The sequence below is a fragment of the Schistocerca cancellata genome, chromosome 3 (genome assembly GCF_023864275.1).
Source record: "Schistocerca cancellata isolate TAMUIC-IGC-003103 chromosome 3, iqSchCanc2.1, whole genome shotgun sequence".
In the NCBI taxonomy this organism is placed as follows: Eukaryota; Metazoa; Arthropoda; class Insecta; order Orthoptera; family Acrididae; genus Schistocerca; species Schistocerca cancellata.
Window position 1 is genome coordinate 328,955,528 of NC_064628.1, and position 19,487 is coordinate 328,975,014.

Sequence of the window (19,487 nt, forward strand, 5' to 3'; positions counted from 1 at the left end):
TCACCCAGTCTGAGTACTACTCATTTACCAGGACACACAGGGCCATGTAACTTTCTTCTTTTGTTCCACAGATAGATGTTTAGTTTCATTTTCTGTGTGGCACCATACCAATTAATTTCATAGTGAGATTAGAATAATGACTTTATTTCAAAGTTGTACTTCCCAAAAGTCTCTAACTGATAATGTTATTTATAATAGTCAAACAGAATACATACAACTTCTATGAAATCTTACTGTTAAGATGACAGAACTTCTTGTGTTCCATACAGTTTTGCTTCATTTCAATTCACTTCTTTGTGTTGTGTGTTGACTCATTTTGACAAAGTTATCATATCTATGAGTTGCTCGTTAAGTGAGGTTCCACTGTACTATTTTTACCAAAAGTTCACACAGCACACATATCCTACCTACGAAGACAACCATAAGACAAAGAAAATGACCTTCCTAAATGTGTTGTGAGCATTCCTTATTTAGCATGCACATACAATTGACCTACATAAACTATTTGCACTATGTCTGTTCTGATTTAACATATACTACTTATCTCACAAAAAACAAGCTCAATGGAGTGCTCAGAGGCTCTTTGCTGCGAATTGAAAGTTGATAAACTACACCCTTTAGTGTTGTTTGATATCATTAATTTTGTTAAAAGTTCTTGTACATTATAGTGTTTCTGCTTGTAAATGTAGCACTATGTACTTAGAAAAGAATTTAAAAAGGTTCTTGAAATTAAATTGTAACTACTCGTCCACTAATAGCTATAGCTACAATTGAAGTTTTAGACTATTATTCAGGAAAGTCAGTTCTTGCCGTAATTGCTCCTACTCGGGTGGCAGATGAGTAACAGATGTAGGTAGGATATGTGTGCTGTGTGAACTTTTGGTAAAAATAGTACAGTGGAACCTCACTTAACGAGCACCTCCCATAATGTGTAATTTGCATAACAAACAAAACAAATTGTTGAAGATGACTTGCTTAACGAGTGATGTTTTGCATAACGAGTGATGATGAGATGACGATTTAGTGTGGCGTCACCAGCCATTCGCATGCAGCAGGGGAAATGTTCAACAATGTCAACCTATTCATTGTCGACAGCAGCATATGAACAATGTCTGTAGTATGCTCTGCAGTCTGGGTTTAGCACTCATTTTCTGCCATCTTAATACAGCTTGCGATCACACATTTTTCTGAACTTATATTCACATAGTGTTTTTTCTGTTTGTAAATTTTAATAAGATAAGTAGAAATGTCACCGAAGATAAAGTCGAAAGAAGACAACCATAAGACAAAGAAAATGACCTTCCTAAATGTGTTGTGAGCATTCCTTATTTAGCACGCACATACAATTGACCTACATAAACTATTTGCACTATCGTCAACAACAAGGACAGGAGTAAGGAGATAGATGCAGCGAAGGGAGTGACAAGAGTACCACAAACAACAGTTTCATATTCTGGACAGTGTGGAAAGATTGCTCCTTACAAGGGTAAATGGAAAAACAATTGCAAGGCAACATTTAACGAGAACATCATTACTGCGGTGGTAAGAATGATTTTGGCCAACCTCATTAAGAAAGCGCCAGGATCATCAGTGGCAAAATAAGTGTTTAAGGGAAGCCGTGGGTGGTTCACATTCTGAGGCATGGCAAAGCAGCCAGCTCCAACACAAAGGCAGCAAAGAATTCCATCAGCAACTTCAATGTGCTCTTAGATTCTGAAGATTATCTGTTGCAACAGGTTTTTTAATTGTGACAAGTCGGATCTATTCTGGAAAAAGATGCTGAAGCATATCTTCATAACAGCAGAGGAGAATGCATTGCCCAGTCTCAAGCCAATGAAAGACCATCTTGCACTGCTATTCTGTGCCAATGCAAGTGGCGATTCGAAAATTAAACTGCTGCTTGTTTACCATTAAGAAATTCCACAAGCCTTCAAGAAATGTAAAGTCCAGAAGAGCAGGTTAAATGTGATGTTGAGGTCCAACAACAAGTCTTGGGTGATGTGTAATCATTTTTGTCATTGGACCAATGAAATGTTTGGTCCTGGTGAAAAAAAATATTTGCTCGAGATGTATCTGCCACTCCATGTCTTGCATGTTATGTGCAATGTTCCCGCCCATTCTCCAGGCTTACAAGACCACCTCCTTGAAGAATTTCAGTTCATCAAGATCTAATTTCTGCCTCCTAACACCACTCTGTTATTCCAGCTTATGCACCAGCAGATTGTTTCTAATTTTAAGAAGCTCTACACTAAAGCACTCTTTGAGTATTGCTATGAGTTGACTGAAGCTACCAATCTCACTCTGAGAGTTTTGGAAATATCACTTCAGCATCATTGTCTGCGTCAACATGATTGAGAAGGCGTGAGAAGGGGTTACCAAGAGAGCTCTCACTTCTGTTTGGGAGAAGCTTTGGCCAGAGTTCATTGTTGTATGTGACTCTCAAGCATTTGGGTCAGTACCTGTGGTGCCTGTAATCAACAAGATTGCAGCTTGGGCCAAGAGCATGGGGCTAGAAGAGGATAACAGTGATACTGATGAGCTTGTAGAGGAAATTATCACCATAGTGCTTGTGAAGTTGCAGTGTGTTTCACAGCAGGAAGTTGTGGAGAAGAGTTCTTCGGTGGCGGTGGCAACTTTGTAACAGCAAATCGACAATCTTCTGGAGCAATAAGAGAATTGCTGAAAGCATGGGAATCAGTTGCATCGTACATTGAAAATCATCGCCTCACTGCAGTGGCTACAATTGCTACAGAACAAAAATGACTTAGCATTCACATTTCCACAATGTTAATAATGCCCTTTTGTGCTATTTATTGTAAAATAAAAGTTTCATCCTCTGAAAGTGTACAGTACACTGCTATAGTTCAATCTATAAATAAAAACCAGACACGGAGAGGGACAATGGTCTTTTAAAACATACTTCTACATTATAAATGTTGACTTTTTATATTCTTACAGGCAATAATACTGTTCAAAACTGTTGTTGTTGTTGTTGTGGTCTTCAGTCCTGAGACTGGTTTGATGCAGCTCTCCATGCTACTCTATCCTGTGCAAGCTTCTTCATCTCCCAGTACCTACTGCAACCTACATCCTTCTGAATCTGCGTAGTGTATTCATCTCTTGGTCTCCCCCTACGATTTTTACCCTCCACGCTGCCCTCCAATACTAAATTGGTGATCCCTTGATGCCTCAGAACATGTCCTACCAACCGATCCCTTCTTCTGGTCAAGTTGTGCCACAAACTTCTCTTCTCCCCAATCCTATTCAATACTTCCTCATTAGTTATGTGATCTACCCATCTAATCTTCAGCATTCTTCTGTAGCACCACATTTCAAAAGCTTCTATTCTCTTCTTGTCCAAACTATTTACCGTCCATGTTTCACTTCCATACATGGATACACTCCATACAAATACTTTCAGAAATACAATGTCATCGGCGAACCTCAAAGTTTTTATTTCTTCTCCATGGATTTTAATACCTACTCCGAATTTTTCTTTTGTTTCCTTTACTGCTTGCTCAATATACAGATTGAATAACATCAGGGAGAGGCTACAACCCTGTCTTACTCCCTTCCCAACCACTGCTTCCCTTTCATGTCCCTCGACTCTTATAACTGCCATCTGGTTTCTGTACAAATTGTAAATAGCCTTTCGCTCCCTGTATTTTACCCCTGCCACCTTTAGAATTTTAAAGAGAGTATTCCAGTCAACATTGTCATAAGCTTTCTCTAAGTCTACAAATGCTAGAAACGTAGGTTTGCCTTTCCTTAATCTTTCTTCTAAGATAAGTCGTAAGGTCAGTATTGCCTCACGTGTTCCAGTATTTCTACGAAATCCAAACTGATCTTCCCCGAGGTCGGCTTCTACTAGTTTTTCCATTCGTCTGTAAAGAATTCGTGTTAGTATTTTGCAGCTGTGGCTTATTAAACTGATTGTTCGGTAATTTCCACATCTGTCAACACCTGCTTTCTTTGGGATTGGAATTATTATATTCTTCTTGAAGTCTGAGGGTATTTCACCTGTTTCATACATCTTGCGCACCAGATGGTAGAGTTTTGTCAGGACTGGCTCTCCCGAGGCTGTCAGTAGTTCCAATGGAATGTTGTCTACTCCGGGGGCCTTGTTTCGACTCAGGTCTTTCAGTGCTCTGTCACTCTCTTCACGCAGTATCATATCTCCCATTTCATCTTCATCTACATCCTCTTCCACTTCCATAATATTGTCCTCAAGTACGTCGCCTTTGTATAGACCCTCTATATACTCCTTCCACCTTTCTGCTTTCCCTTCTTTGCTTAGAACTGGGTTTCCATCTGAGCTCTTGATGTTCATACAAGTGGTTCTCTTATCTCCAAAGGTCTCTCTAATTTTCCTGTAGGCAGTATCTATCTTACCCGTAGTGAGATAAGCCTCTACATCCTTACATTTGTCCTCTAGCCATCGCTGCTTAGCCATTTTGCACTTCCTGTCGATCTCATTTTTGAGACGTTTGTATTACTTTTTGCCTGCTTCATTTACTGCTTTTTTATATTTTCTCCTTTCATCAATTAAATTCAATATTTCTTCTGTTACCCAAGGATTTCTACTAGCCCTCGTCTTTTTGCCTACTTGATCCTCTGCTGCCTTCACTACTTCATCCCTCAAAGCTACCCATTCCTCTTCTACTGTATTTCTTTCCCCCATTCCTGTCAATTGTTCCCTTATGCTCTCACTGAAACTCTGTACAACCTCTGGTTCTTTCAGTTTATCCAGGTCCCATCTCCTTAAATTCCCACCTTTTTGCAGTTTCTTCAGTTTTAATCTACAGGTCATAACCAATAGATTGTGGTCAGAGTCCACATCTGCCCCTGGAAATGTCTTACAATTTAAAACCTGGTTCCTAAATGTCTGTCTTACCATTTATAATCTGTCTGATACCTTTTAGTATCTCCAGGGTTCTTCCATGTATACAACCTTCTATCATGATTCTTAAACCAAGTGTTAGCTATGATTAAGTTGTGCTCTGTGCAAAATTCTACCAGGCGGCTTCCTCTTTCATTTCTTAGCCCCAATCCATATTCACCTACTATGTTTCCTTCTCTCCCTTTTCCTACACTCGAATTCCAGTCACCCATGACTATTAAATTTTCGTCTCCCTTCACTATCTGAATAATTTCTTTTATTTCATCATACATTTCTTCAATTTCTTCGTCATCTGCAGAGCTAGTTGGCATATAAACTTGTACTGCTGTAGTAGGTGTGGGCTTCGTATCTATCTTGGCCACAATAATGCGTTCACTATGCTGTTTGTAGTAGCTTACCCGCATTCCTATTTTCCTATTCATTATTAAAAACCTAGCAACATCAAAATAGTCGCATAAAAATATGTCCAGAAACATGCTTGTTGAAATGTGGGCCATTTTGCTTTCTGAGAACTGTCCATGTAAAGTGGCTTCCTATTGACATTAATTGCTCATTTGTTATTGTTTGTGATTGTCTCTATACTCTGTAGCTGACGTCACACATAGCACTTAGACTGTCTCCTATCTCAACCATTCAATGCACATTGTTGTGAGGTTGTGTTGACATCAGACTAATATTGTTGATTTTGTGGTTTGTTAACAACTTTACAGTGAAATGAAGTCTTAGTATTCCACGCGAGAAGTGGAAGAGTTGATATTCTTCTGTGGTGTAGCAAACAGGCAGATAGCGTTTATTGACACACGTCATTTACACAGATCAATTTTCTCACCATTAATTACATCTTAAAAACATGTTTATCAGGTTGTTCCTGTGAATTCGAGATGTGGTATCATTGTCATAAAGGACGAGATCATAGTTGACTGTACACAATTTGCATATTAAATGTGAGTGATGCCACAATTACACAGATCTGCCAATGGATTTTAAGGTGATCCCGTAGTTCACCACTTGCATTTTGCACGGGGAATGGTGTTTAGTGGGATAAGGGACAATAAATTGCCCCAATAACCATTGTGGGTAAGTATTAATCATTAAATCATCAGGCATGCAGGGCATCAGATTCGTTTTAGTATGAATATGCAGGCTGAAATTGTGGGTGGCAGACTCACAGGACCAGCAGTAAGCCATACAAATTAACAGGCTGTTTATCACCAATTTGTGTGTGCGCCAAATAACCATTGCTATTAGAGAATGCTACCCTTGAAGACAGTAGATTCAGTTTATACATGACGGGACAGCAGCCCATGTCCTACACCATGTATAGCAGTACCTAATGCAAACATTTGGGTCATGGATTGGTCATAGAGATGTAGTAGCATGATCTTCTCATTCAGCTGACCTTAGTATCTTTGTTTTCCAGCAGTGAGCATATGTATTCTACACCCAACAGCACTATTCATGCCCCCCCCCCTCTCTCTCTCTCTCTCTCTCTCTCTCTCTCTGCCTCCCCCTCCCCCACGCCTGCCCCCCCCCTCCTGGTATTCCTCTTCTGCCCGTATCTCAACAAGCATTAGTTCACAGGTAGATGGTTATAGGATCTCTTAACTATATTTGACCAGACTTGCCTCCTGTAAGAATATAGAACACTGTTTTTAACATTAAAATGGATGGTGGGAGGGGGCCAAGGCTGGATCTGACAGACCCAACATTTTACTTATGTTCCAGAGTAAGACATAAATTTTAAATAGCAGTGCCAAAATACTCCTCTATTTCCTTAAAAATGAGGTGTTATTCCAGTGAAAATCGGGACATTAATAGCATTTAAAAACATTCTTGAACATTTAAAGCCTTTTTTTTTTTTTTTTTTTCCAAGTCACTGATCATTCCATTCAACTGCTTGTCCAAGTTCTTCGCTGTCTCTGACAGAATTACAATGTCATCAGCAAGCCTAAAAGTTTTTATTTCTTCTCCCTGGACCTTCATTCCTATTCCAGATTTTCCTTTTGTTTCCTTTACTGCTTGCTCAGTGTACAGATTGAATAACATCGGGGATGGGCTACAACCGTGTCTCTGTGTTACACATTTCAGTGCGTGGTGCAATTTAAAACAACTCTTACTCTTTATAATTCGTATTTTACTTATCTGTATTTTCTGCACAATCTTCATATAATGTTGCAGAATGGCACAGATGCACCCACTTTCGGCAAATTTTAGAATTTTTTTGCAATGACCTAGTTTGACTTCTGGACCCACTTTGTTAGTTTTAATCCCAGAGAGCATGCTGCAGCTGGTGAATGTTCCTCTGGGAGATTCTTGTGGATAGCTCTCTATGCCATGTGTGGTTTTATTAATTTCAAACTTAGCTGCTTGAGAAAATAAGGTTCTTGAAATATTCAGTCATATTTGCTTTGTGTTCTAAAATTTTATTCATACCAGCAATGTTATAAATGGCATAAAGTGTCACAATAACAAGTGTCATGTTTGCTTTCCAACATTATATTCTGAACACACAGCATCAACCACACCAACTCCACTCTTTGTTGAGTTATATGAGGGGCAGTCACATGAAAACCAAATACCCGGCATAACAGGCCCTTGGAATGGTTCCATTCAGAAGTAATCATCACATGCAGTAAGGCATTTATCCCACTGGGAGACAAGATGATCAATTCCTGTTTCACAGAATGTGCGTTTGCTGCAGACTGATCCACAACTACACCCACTCTTGTATGTCTGTGTCTGACTGAAACTGAAGGCCACATGTTGGGGATATGTGAACATTTTCCAGCATGCATAGTGGCACACAAGGTATGATGTGTAGAGTGCATTAGACTCTGTGGAATAAACATGTTCCATGTTTGTTGATGAGTAACTTAATATATTTGTGTAGCCAAATGTATTAATATGTGTTGTGCGAATAAAGCAAAAGTTTATTTTGTCCTTTAAATAGTTGTTACTTGGCATTTAGCTGCGTTAATCTGCATAAACTGCGGCAGGTTATGGGCCCAGCTACTGAGTTAAAGTGAAATAATAAGCTTTAAGGTGATGTGTATTTGCACAAAAGGTGTGCAGAAGTTCATATAAAGTTGGATTGTGTGTGTTATAAGAAGAAGAAAAATAACTGTAAAATTAGTAACAACACAGATACCGCAAATATAGAGCGGCTTGTAGGGTGCAAAAATTACGCAACCTAGAAATTTACTTTTGAGGCATATTTGCAGTTGGATGACTTGTGGGACGTCGTAAATGGTAAATTGGAACCTACGGAATAAAGTTTTGCTACTAAGGATCGGAAGGCGAAATCAAAACTAATCCTTTTGATTGATCTGGTGAATTATGTTCACATAGAAACGGCTATGTCAGCAAAGGAGGTATGGGACAAACTGAAAAACGCATTTCAAGATGGTTATTTAACCAGAAAAGTAGGATTACTTCATGAGCTGATAACCACAAGATTGAATAAGTGTAAAAGCATGGATGAATATGTGAATAAAATAATTTCAATCTCCAATCGTCTGAGGAATATTGGTTTTGAAAATGCGGGTGAATAGATTGGAGCTTTATTGTTAGCTCGACTGCCAGAGAAATATTCGCCAATGATTATGGATTTTGGAAAGTTGGGAATACCCATTACAGTGGGTAGTATTAAAGTAAAGATTCTACAGGACATGAAGAGTGAACCAGATTCTGATGCTTCAGAAAAGGAAACAGTGTCGACTTTGTACTCTAAGTACAAGAAGAAGCCAGTAAGACGTTTCAGATGCCAGAAAATTGGACATATTGCTTCACACTGTAAGGAAAAGTTAAGTATAAAAGAAAAGAAGCATGTTAATTCTAGTAGTCCTGAGAGAAAGACTACCCATAAAGGTAAGGCATTTTCTGTTTTTTCACTCTCTTATTGAAGCGGGTGACGATCATGCAGATTGGTTCACAGATTCAGGAGCATCTGTGCACATTAGTAAAGCTCAATCAGGTTTGTATGATGTTCAGTCAAGGACTGACATTGGAATTTCCACAGTTGACGGATGTAAGTTAAGGTGTGAATTCGCAGGAAAAGTGGATATTAATTTGCTTGTGAATGGGGGAAAGGAAATTGTTACTGCTCAGATGTACATTATGTAAAGAATATTGCAACTAATTTGTTGTCAGTAAGCGAAATAGTAAAGAAGGGTAATAAAGTTATCTTAGATATAGAGGGAGCCAAAGTGATAAAATCTTGTGGTGATATTGTAGCTACTGCAAGTAGTGTAAGAGGTATTTACAAAGTGAATACAGTTCAAAATACTGCTGAAACAGGAAATCGCTCTGTTTATGCTGCAAAAGGTTTCTTGTGGCCTAGGAGACTTGGACCTTTGAATAGGAAAAGTATGACTTCACTGAAGAATATGGCAACTGGGATGAAAAATTATGGAATGAAAATATCCAATGGAAGGTGTGTTTGCAAGGGAAGCATGCTAGATTGCCATTTAAATCTAGTCAGAGCAGATCTACCAAAGTCTTGCAACTCATACACTCAGATCTCTGTGGACCTATGGAGAAAAAATTCTTAGGGGGTTGCTTCTATTTCCTGACATAAGTAGCAAGGATCAGGTGAATGATGTGTTTGTTGTTTATTGGAAAATGGTCGAAAGACAGACTAGGAAGAAAATTAAAATTATTAGATCAGACAATGGATCAGAATATGTAAACAAATGGTTTAAGGAACAGTTGAATGGAACGGATATTAGGCATCAGACTATCATTCACTAAAGTCCTTCTCAGAATGGAGTTGCAGATCAAGCCAACAGAACCACTGTAGAAAAGGCAAAAAGTATGTTAAGCGATGCTGAGCTACCTAAGTGTTTCTGGGCATAGGCTGTGTCAACAGCAGTGTATTTAATTAACAGATCACCTACCAAAGCTGTGAGACATACAGACACCTTATGAAGTATGGACTGGGAAGAAACTGGATCTAAAGCACTTAAAAGTCTTTGTATGTGAAGCCATGGTTCAGATTCCAAAACCATTAAGAGGAAAATGGGATGCAAAATCTCAAAAATATATTTTTGTTGGCTACTGTGAGGATTCAAAAGGCTACAGACGTTATAATCCTGTGAATAAGAAGATAATAAGTAGTAGAGATGTAGTATTTTTAGAGGTTTATAGACCTAAATTAAAGGAAAGTAGTCAAAATGATACAGTAATGTAACCAAGCATAATTTGTGATAGTGCTGAAACAGAGATGGATACTGAAACAGAGGAAAACGAGAATAAAGAGGAAGCTGAGGTGCTACCCGAGAATCAAATTGAGAAAGAAGATTCAACATAGGTCAGTTTAAGGCAGTCTTCACATATAGCAAAACGAAAAGAATATCCAGAGTATGAAATGTGTGCTGCCCAAACAATCAACAATGAACCAATCGCAGTTGATCAAGCTGTAGCAAATTCAAATGCTCAAGATTGGAAAAAAGCTACTGAAAAGGAGCTGCACTCTTTTGTGAATAATGATACATATGAATGGGTTGACATGCCTGTAAATAAAAAGCCACTAAGAACAAGATGGGTGTTTAATATTAAAAATCCAGAGAGTGAAATACCAAAATTCAAAGCCAGATTGGTAGTTAAAGGATATTCCCAGAAATAAGGAATACATTACAATGAAACATTCTCACGGTGATGAAGTGTTCATCATTAAGATACCTTTTAACTCTTGCAGTAAGGGAAGACTTATTAATTCATCAAATGGATGTGAAAACAGGCTACCTGAATGGAAGGCTGGAAAAGCAAATACATATATGTGATTCCACCTGATGAAGTTAAGCGACCTTAAGGTACGTAGAGGGAGACCAAGAGATGAATACACTAAGCAGATTCAGAAGGATGTCTGTTGCAGTAGATACTGGGAGATGAAGAAGCTTGCACAGGATAGAGTAGCATGGAGAGCTGCATCAAACCAGTCTCAGGACTGAAGACCACAACAACACGGTACGTTGTCCAAGACGCGACGCACACTAGCGACTGCGACGGGTCGCTACGTGACGTCAGAAGTTGCTTGCTGGCGCATGCGCAGTTCGAGTTTGGGATGCGACGCGCGACTGTTGCGACAGCTGCCGCAGCACTGCACCAGTGAGCAGTGTTGCGACGGAAGTCGCATGACACAAAGACGTACGGCTGCCAGAAAGATGTCGAGCCAGTCAAGGAAAACTGAAATGAGCCACTCACAGGATGTGATTCAGTGTGAGCTGGTCTCGCAACATCCTTGCCTTTACGATTTGAAGAACCCCAAATATAGAGACACTATGTTCAGAGACAGAATTTGGGAAGAAATTGGTGCACAGTTGAAACTGGCAGGTGAGTGAAATATATAATATTTTCCCATTAATGCAAATTTTTCAGGCCTGTTATGAAAATCAGTATAATCCATGCAGATGTAGAATTAGAATGATGAAAATGAACTTGAAGGTCAATTTTCGCATTGCTCTTTTTTGTGACGATAAAAATTGAAAACGGCAAGTACATTATAAAATGAACAATCTAAATTACAACGAGAAAGTTACATTTTACAATACCTTCACTTTGAAAGTAAACGGTAGATTGGTGTCTTGATGATAGCTTTCTGTAATCAATAGATGCTCGTTTTTGAGGAAGGTGTTTCTCAACAGATTGCGCAAACAGTATGCTGCAATAAGAAATTTGCCACATTCACTTCAATTCATTAGTAGAAGATGGTGCTCAAAAAACTTATGCCAAAAGTGCACTACTGTTTTACAAGGCCCTTCTGGTCTGACACAGTTCACAATTGAAATTCGTCTTTTGTAAATCCTGGAGTCATCTTTTGAGTGCAGCTTGGCAAGATTAAATGTTCATCTCATCCATAACGATGTATGCTGTCAGAATATAAGAATATGGAAGTTCATTTGGATGGGAATAAAGACTCAGCCGGCTATGAAAGTTGCCTTAGCTTGCTCCAAAAGTTTCTGCATGGGAGAAACAGACAAGTATAATTTGGGGAAATTTTGTGAACAAGCACGGACATTATTTCTTCCACATTTCTGCCAGTGTATACTGTAGACGTTCAGAATGAAAATTCTAGAGATGTTTAAGGTGTAACCCTATCTTGTTGTCAAGAACTTGAAACAATGCAATAACGCAAGCGTGCGCTTATTGTTAATAAACTTATCTTTCATTGGAATTTTAGGTCAAATGTGCAGAAACAGATGGAGGAATATTCGGGACTCGTATCAGAGAAATAAACGAGAAAGAAAGCTTGGAACAGGTTCAGATGCCTCAGCAAAACCACGAAAATGGGTTCTGCTTGATCACTTGGGTTTAAGAAACCTACATTTCGTGGCATTTTAAATGAAATTGTCAAGAGCATATGGAGAAATATTGGTAACTCATACCGGCGAAATATGACACAAAATGGTTTCATTAGGTCCAAATGTGTCAGCGAAACAAAACAAATGCATTCTCTATCGTGTGATGACCACACGATTCTCGTTGCGCGTCGACAGAACTGGCGGCTAGTCGCGACGCTCCCGGAGATATGAGCCCAAATCTCGGTAACGGAGTTCGATATCATTCTGATCTCAACTTTAAAAATAATTTCGTTATGTTAGCTTCTTTTCATCGGCAACGATGTATGACCTAACGTAAACCATACGTAAAGTAGCCAGCGACCACATTTTTCACTGTACACAATTCAAATTTTATGCAGTAGGTTACTTGTAAATTAAGTATCGGGATAACTGTGACGAATATCGGAGAAATAGACACCTCATTATCAGGCTGTGATGTGAAACTGTAAGATACGCAAACATCAATTTTTTGTGCCTTTTACTTTCCTCACAATCGATAGAGAAGTAATATACAGCGAAAAAAACACGCAAAACCGGAAGAGATACTTTTCAATTTTTTAAAGTAAAAGGAGAATCTGTATCGAAAAACTAACTCTGGGAGCCGATGTAACTTTGTTGCATTAACATACAGTATTTTTTACAGCAAGAAAATCGGAATTCTTATTTTTCTTATGTATTTGAATCCGCCGCCGCCGACCGGAGCTTGGGAAACGGCGACGACACCAGTCGTCTTGCGGCCGTGTCGCCGTCTGCCAGGGTGGGAAAAGAGGGGGGGCAGCGTCGCAGTCGCAGCCAACTGTCGCGTCTTGCACAACGTAACTTTCTCAAGGGAAAAGGAGAATTTGGCGTTTGAAGAAAGGCATATATGGATTAAAGCAAAAAGGCCATTGCTGGAATAAATGTTTGCATAAAACTTTGATAAAACTAGGTATGTTACTGTCAAAGGCAGATCCAGATGTATATCATAAAGGGAGCAATGAAGAAATTGCGATCATGGCCATATGGGTAGATGAGTTTTTTATTTTAACCAATAGTGAGAGCCAGATAGAATTTAATATGCATGATTTAGGGGAAATTAATCAATAGGGTCAATCCATACCAAGTGGGCCAAGAAAAAAATAATTGGTTGCTTGACCTCAGAAAAATTTTTATATTTGCTGATACAAACAAACAAAAACATTGTATGTGTCAGATGCCCCTGCAACAGTACACCATTTTGGTCTCGACTCGCAAGACTTTGATTTTCCAATTTTAATGTCAGGATTTCTTTTTTAAAATTCAGTGAATAGTTCATTTAAATTACCCATTATTAACCTTTTTTGTCTTTGAATCTTAGAACCATTTTCTTCCACAGAAACAGTCTTTTCTCTCCTTTTTTTTTTCTCCAGACATCAAACGGCTGTTATTGTCATCGTCATAATACTTAATAACTTTATTGATTGTGTTTCCATCAACCAAATCAGATCACTTTACTTTTGTAATGCTGGTAAAATTCCCTGTTCTTTTACTAATTGCCTTGTTAACTTAACAAGACGTTCTGACACATTAAATTCATCACTAACTTTTGCTAGACTCCAAGAATTCGGCAATAAATTGATAATCTTAATTTTATCCTCCTTGTTTGAAGTACTGCATTTAGTTTTTAGTTTTTCTATCAAATCATCATATTCGATTGGTGAAGTTTTAGAACTTCCTACTGTTTTAGTACAAATTGTATTTTGAAATGAAACTTCCAAATTCTTTTTGACTGTAACTGCCACTTTCTCAATTTTTGTATTCAAGGTCTTTTATCGTGACTTAGTTTTCTAATTTTACTAGCAGGTGATATACCCAGGATTTCACAAGCTGTATCTACTTTTTTAATGGTTGCTGATAAGTCACAAAATTCTGTATCTGAGGTTTCATTATCCTTTCTCTTGTGAATTACAAATATCTTAGAATAACATGTTGGACACAATGATTTTCCTGGTAAGAGATTGACAAAAGGGCTTTTATTTTTAGAATAATGATCAAGTGTTATTTCTCACAGTCCTTTTGTTATAGGTTTCTTATGTTTCTCAAAAGGGTCCATGCAAGACTGACCAAAAAGGTGATTTCATTTCATGGTACTTGCATGTTAATTTGACATCTGGGCCAACTCGTAAGTAAAACAACACTTTTTCTTCTTCTTCTTCTTCTTCTTCTTCTTCTTCTTCTTCTTCTTCTTCACTGCAATCTTCGATTAAAGTAATGTCTTTAGGATACACTCCATAAACACTTTTAAGACATGCTTCATTAATAATAAAACCAACAGAACACTGAGACACCATTTTTCAACGGCACGCTTAAAGAACTTCTAGCTACATAAGTGTGAGTAGACAATTGTTGGTGTAAGGGGGAAGACAACAATCAGACTTGTATAGGCTTGCAGATGCAATTGTTAGCCTGCTGAAACAATTACCACAGCATTGTTTCGACAAATAATCATTAGCTAGTGTAATGTGGTGTGTTACATTTGGAATTGGTATACTTTATTTGTTTAGCCTACCAGATATCGCAGATGTTAAAAAATGTATTTTTGACTCATGTTTGTAATCTTTTTTTCCCTTAACTTCAAATTGAATCTCAGACTTAAAATTTATACTGAAGTTTGATATCATGAAGGTCTGTTAACTGTGAAATTTTCAGATTTTTATCTGGTCCCCCAACAAAGAGAAATGGAAAAATTTAAAAAAATCCATTTTTTAAAATAGTGTATTTTTTAAGGTAAGCTGCTCACCATTGATACTTAAAGTTGCTATACTATACAGTGTAATAACAGAAAAAACATTAAAGCTGAGAAATTAATCTTTCTTTTGAAAACTACTGTTCAAAAATTGAGCTTTTTTTAATTTGTAGCTGATAACTTTGAACTATTAAAAACATATTAAAGAATACATTCAGCTAAGTGATAATGATGTTAATTTGTAGCCCAGAGTGTGTTGAACTAAATGCATTTTATCTGAAAGCCGTAGGACAATCCACTACTGAATAATTGTAAAAAATGTAGGTGCTTGCAAATACGAAAAAACGCATGTGGCCTGGAACAAATATGGCCACCATTTCAAAATAATAAACAATAAATTTCTTCAAAAAATATTTTTGTTACTACTAAACATTGGGAAATTCACCCAGCAAATACAAAATTTTTCTGAGATGGTCAAGCAACCAGTGCTGGACCACTTGGTATGGATTGACCCAATACTTACACATGAAGATTCTAAGAAGTGCCAACAGAGAAGAATTATGGATTGATCAATCTCTGTACACAAGGAAAATCTTAGTAAAGTTCAGTATGGAAAATTGTAAACCTATTTCTACTCCTATGGAAAATATGCAAAACTGCTAATAACTGATGATATGAAATGTAAGGAAAGTGTACCTTATTTGGAAGCTGTAGGAAGTCTACTGACTTCCAGACCAGACATTACATTTGCCACAAATGCAGTAAGCAAGTTTTGCAGTGATCCAAGAGAAAAGCACTGGATGGCAGTCAAGAGAATATTCAGATATTTAAATTGAACTGCTGATTAAAGTTAAAATATTCTAAAACTGGAAATGTAAATTTGGAAGGATACAGTGATAGAGACTGGGGAAATGAGCTGGAAAGCAGACACTCCATCACTCCAAGTTGTTTTAGACAAATGGGAGGATTGATATCATGGTCATGTAAGATACAAAGAACTGTTGCTTTGAGTGCTGTAAAGCTGAATATATGGCCTTGTCCTCCACTGTCCAAGAAGCTCTTTGGATCGGTACACTGATGATGAAATAGAATCTCATCCAACACTAAAGCCAACTGTGGTATTTTGTGACAGTGTGGGAGCTATTAAACTCGCAAAAAAAGTGACCAATGTAAGATCCAAACATATTGACATACGGCATCACTTTATAACACATCATGTGGAACAGGGAAATATAGTCCTCAGTTATCTATGCACAGAAGAAATGTTATCTGATATCCTAACCAATCCTGTCAGTAAGTACAAATTTCAGAAGCTGGTGAAACATTATGGTTTAAGCTGGAGTGTATAGTGTTCAGTATCTGAAAAATATTTGTTCAAGGGCGAGTGTTCGGGATATGTGAACAAACATTTTCGTTCTGTGTTTGTTGAGGGCAACGTAATATATTTGTGTAGCCAAATATGTGTTGTGCAAATACCCACATAAGTTTATTTTGTCCTTTAAATAGCTGTTACTTGTCATTTAGCTGCGTTAATCTGCGTGAACTACAGCACTACCACAAATGTCCTTCCTCAGGTCACCAAAGATTTTAAAACTATATGGTGAAAGATCGGGGCTCTATGGAGGACATTGCAGTGTTTCCCAACCAAACTGCTGAAGCATAGCCTTCATCCTATTAGCACTGTGAGGGTGGGCATTATCACGCTACAAGATGATACTGTCAGGTAGCTTTCATGGACATCACAGTTTCTGCAAAGTCTCTACATAGTACTGTGCATTGATTGCGTTTCCACGCTCAAAGAACTGATAAGCAGGGATTCCCTGCAGTTGAGGTGGTCATGACAATACCGGAACTAGTGCGAGCAGCTTTGGATTTGTTTGGCAGGGAAGGTGTGGGACGTATCCACTGTTGGCCTTTCTGTTTGCCCTTGGGCTTAAAATGGTGGCACTATGTTTTGTCACATGTAACAATACAGGACAGAAACACATGCTATTCCTCTTGGTACTGCATTAGATGACTCAAATTTTAGTGCACTTATGACTTGGCACTATGGTGTTTCCCTGCCACAGCAGTGACATTATTGAAACGTAACAAGAATGGGGTCACCTGCCACACGAGTTGTGTATTATGATTGGTGTCTGGTTTTAATTTGACTACCCCATATAGACTGTAGTAATCTTTGGCTCTTTTTATTGTTTGTATGCATTGAAGATAGCAACATTACGCATTTATTCTTCTTCGGTGCATAGGGCACCAGTGTGAAATTGTCACAAAAACCAAATATGGATTAAATTATGGCTTCCCTTTTTTTCCGCAGTGTTCCCTGTAAAGTATTCTAGCAAGATTGTAGCCCGTCAACCAATTGTCAAGGGAAATATTCCATCCTGTTACCTAAACTTACTCTAAAAGTCTGAGCACAAACTTGTCAGCTGTGTCACTCATTTGGGGGGAGAAGAACTGTCCCTTCAAAAATTCTGTGCGTAATGTGTTTTTGCATCCTCCAAGATAAATATTTTGATCGCATACTTTTCAAACTTTGAAAGAACATACACTGTGAAAGATGACCACAAAAATATATTAACATTCATCCACTGTTAGGTATTCACTGGTGCTGACTTCTGCAGCTTCTTGTGAATCCCTCCGTAACATCTCACATATCGGGAGCAACTTACCACTTATTTTTACATTCCTCTATTGTATGAATATTTTCTAAACTAACACAGCTCAGAAGAAAATGAAAGATTCACTGTTACGTATTTGGAGGAAAGATATGTGTCCCTGAGTCCCAAGTGTCCTAAAATTCTTCCATATTCATTTTGCGTTGGTGAAGAATGCTGGAAATGCCTTGAAGTAAAGTTTCTTGCAGTATTGGGGTTTTCAGTGATCTATGTAAGTATTTACACTCACTAATATCAAATTGAGCAAAGCATCGCCAGTGAACAGTTCTCATTACTTGATAGTGATTTAGCCTTTCTGGCTTCACAACTGACGTGAGGCAAATTGTAATTATGTTGTGAGATCTGAAGTGGACATTTTGGTTAGTAACCTTTTTCAGACACTTAGTTTGTCCATCGCTTGACAAATATTAAGGTGGCAATTCACCGGAAGAGGGATCACAACCAATTACACTAGTTGATAGACAATTTCGAGTAGTCTACTCATATTTCTGACTGTTATGAAGACGTTACCTTCACTGTGCAACTGTTGGTAACCCACTTTCTGTGTAAAGATCAGTTTTGGTAACAAAATTAGGATCTACAAGCAATGACTTTCCAATAAAAGTTTCTCAATTTCATCCTGACTTAGTGGACGCTGCCGAGCCATTTTCAAGCAGTTTTATTGTACGCATCAGTATAACAAGAGAAGTGCAAAAGCAGAAAAATCTAATGTAAACAGATGGGCTGGTTTGTGGATATTTTTAAAACAAAATCTGCCAGATTCTGAGAGACCCAGTCTGCCCATTCTAGGGTTAAACTCCCTATATAGACACAGTGGGACTAAATGAGCATTCAAGAATATGTTGTTGTTCCCCTCCCTCGTTTGGGTGTGATGGTATAAAATGTATCCAGCAATTCAAGAATTCTGCTCATAGAAGATGATAATGAGCCCACGTTTGTGTATTGATGCCTTAATATGTTTCTGTAAGCTGTGTAGTCACTCTCACCCCCCCACCCCCTTCTCCACCCCTCACCTGCATAATCCTTTGTCTTGGAATCTGTACACAATAGGTAAAACTTCTGAGGGAAAAAGTTGAACTGCCCACTTCCATGTAGGTACAGTATTATGTAAATAAACCTTAAAAGCTGTGTGTGTGTGTGTGTGTGTGTGTGTGTGTGTGTGTGTGTGTGTGTGTGTGTTTCTTTCAATTTTGGGGATGTTACAAAAATTTGTTTGTCATTAGCATTTTAACAGTTTACACATTACTGTTGTTATGAACTAATGAATAATCTTGTGCTCTACAGGGAGGCCATGGCCACTTATACTTGGTACAGGATTTGGTCTTGGAATGGCGTATGCGAATTGTGAGACGGACCTCAATGCTACATTCCAGTCAAAGGTAGCTATGTGTTAATTGAAAACAGTTAAGTCACTCTTCTAGTTTTTCTTCTTTAGTAAATAAAGTTTTCTATTTTCAGCCAAAGCAATGACGGTGGACATATGGCCATAGACTGCCACAGTTCCTCCTCTGCCTCTGTACTTTACATGCAGACAGAAGAGTTGCCAGCCTTCATAGTGAAAGAATTGTTGAAAATAGTGTAAAATATTTAAATTAAATTGTATTTGCTTTCTTACATGTGTATCATTTAACTGTGACTATTTATTTTTCCTGAAATTCATACATCTTTTTGTTGAGGAGAAAAGGAGAGGGGGAAAAAGAAGGTTATGGAGCATAAATTGAAAAAATGAATTTTCAAGGAAGCAGGTAGATATTTCTATTACATGTATTTTAAAAAGTGTAATTTTACTTCATAAACTAAAGGTTTGCTACAAAATAATGGAGAGAAGGAATTAGTTTTATCTCTTCCTTGAATAATTTGGGTGTTTT

General features: G+C 38.0%; 1 protein-coding gene across 1 annotated transcript in view; it reads left to right on the forward strand.

The window, feature by feature from the left end:
- The window catches only part of LOC126175028 (MICOS complex subunit MIC10-like), a 34,410-nt gene extending 15,177 nt beyond the window's left edge, over window positions 1-19,233 (forward strand). Inside the window, exons 3-4 of the mRNA XM_049921530.1 lie at window positions 18,904-18,998; window positions 19,078-19,233. Coding sequence (XP_049777487.1) covers window positions 18,904-18,998; window positions 19,078-19,089 — 107 coding nt within the window. The 3' untranslated portion in view covers window positions 19,090-19,233. The remainder of the gene's footprint in view (window positions 1-18,903; window positions 18,999-19,077) is intronic.
- Window positions 19,234-19,487: the final 254 nt, after the last annotated feature.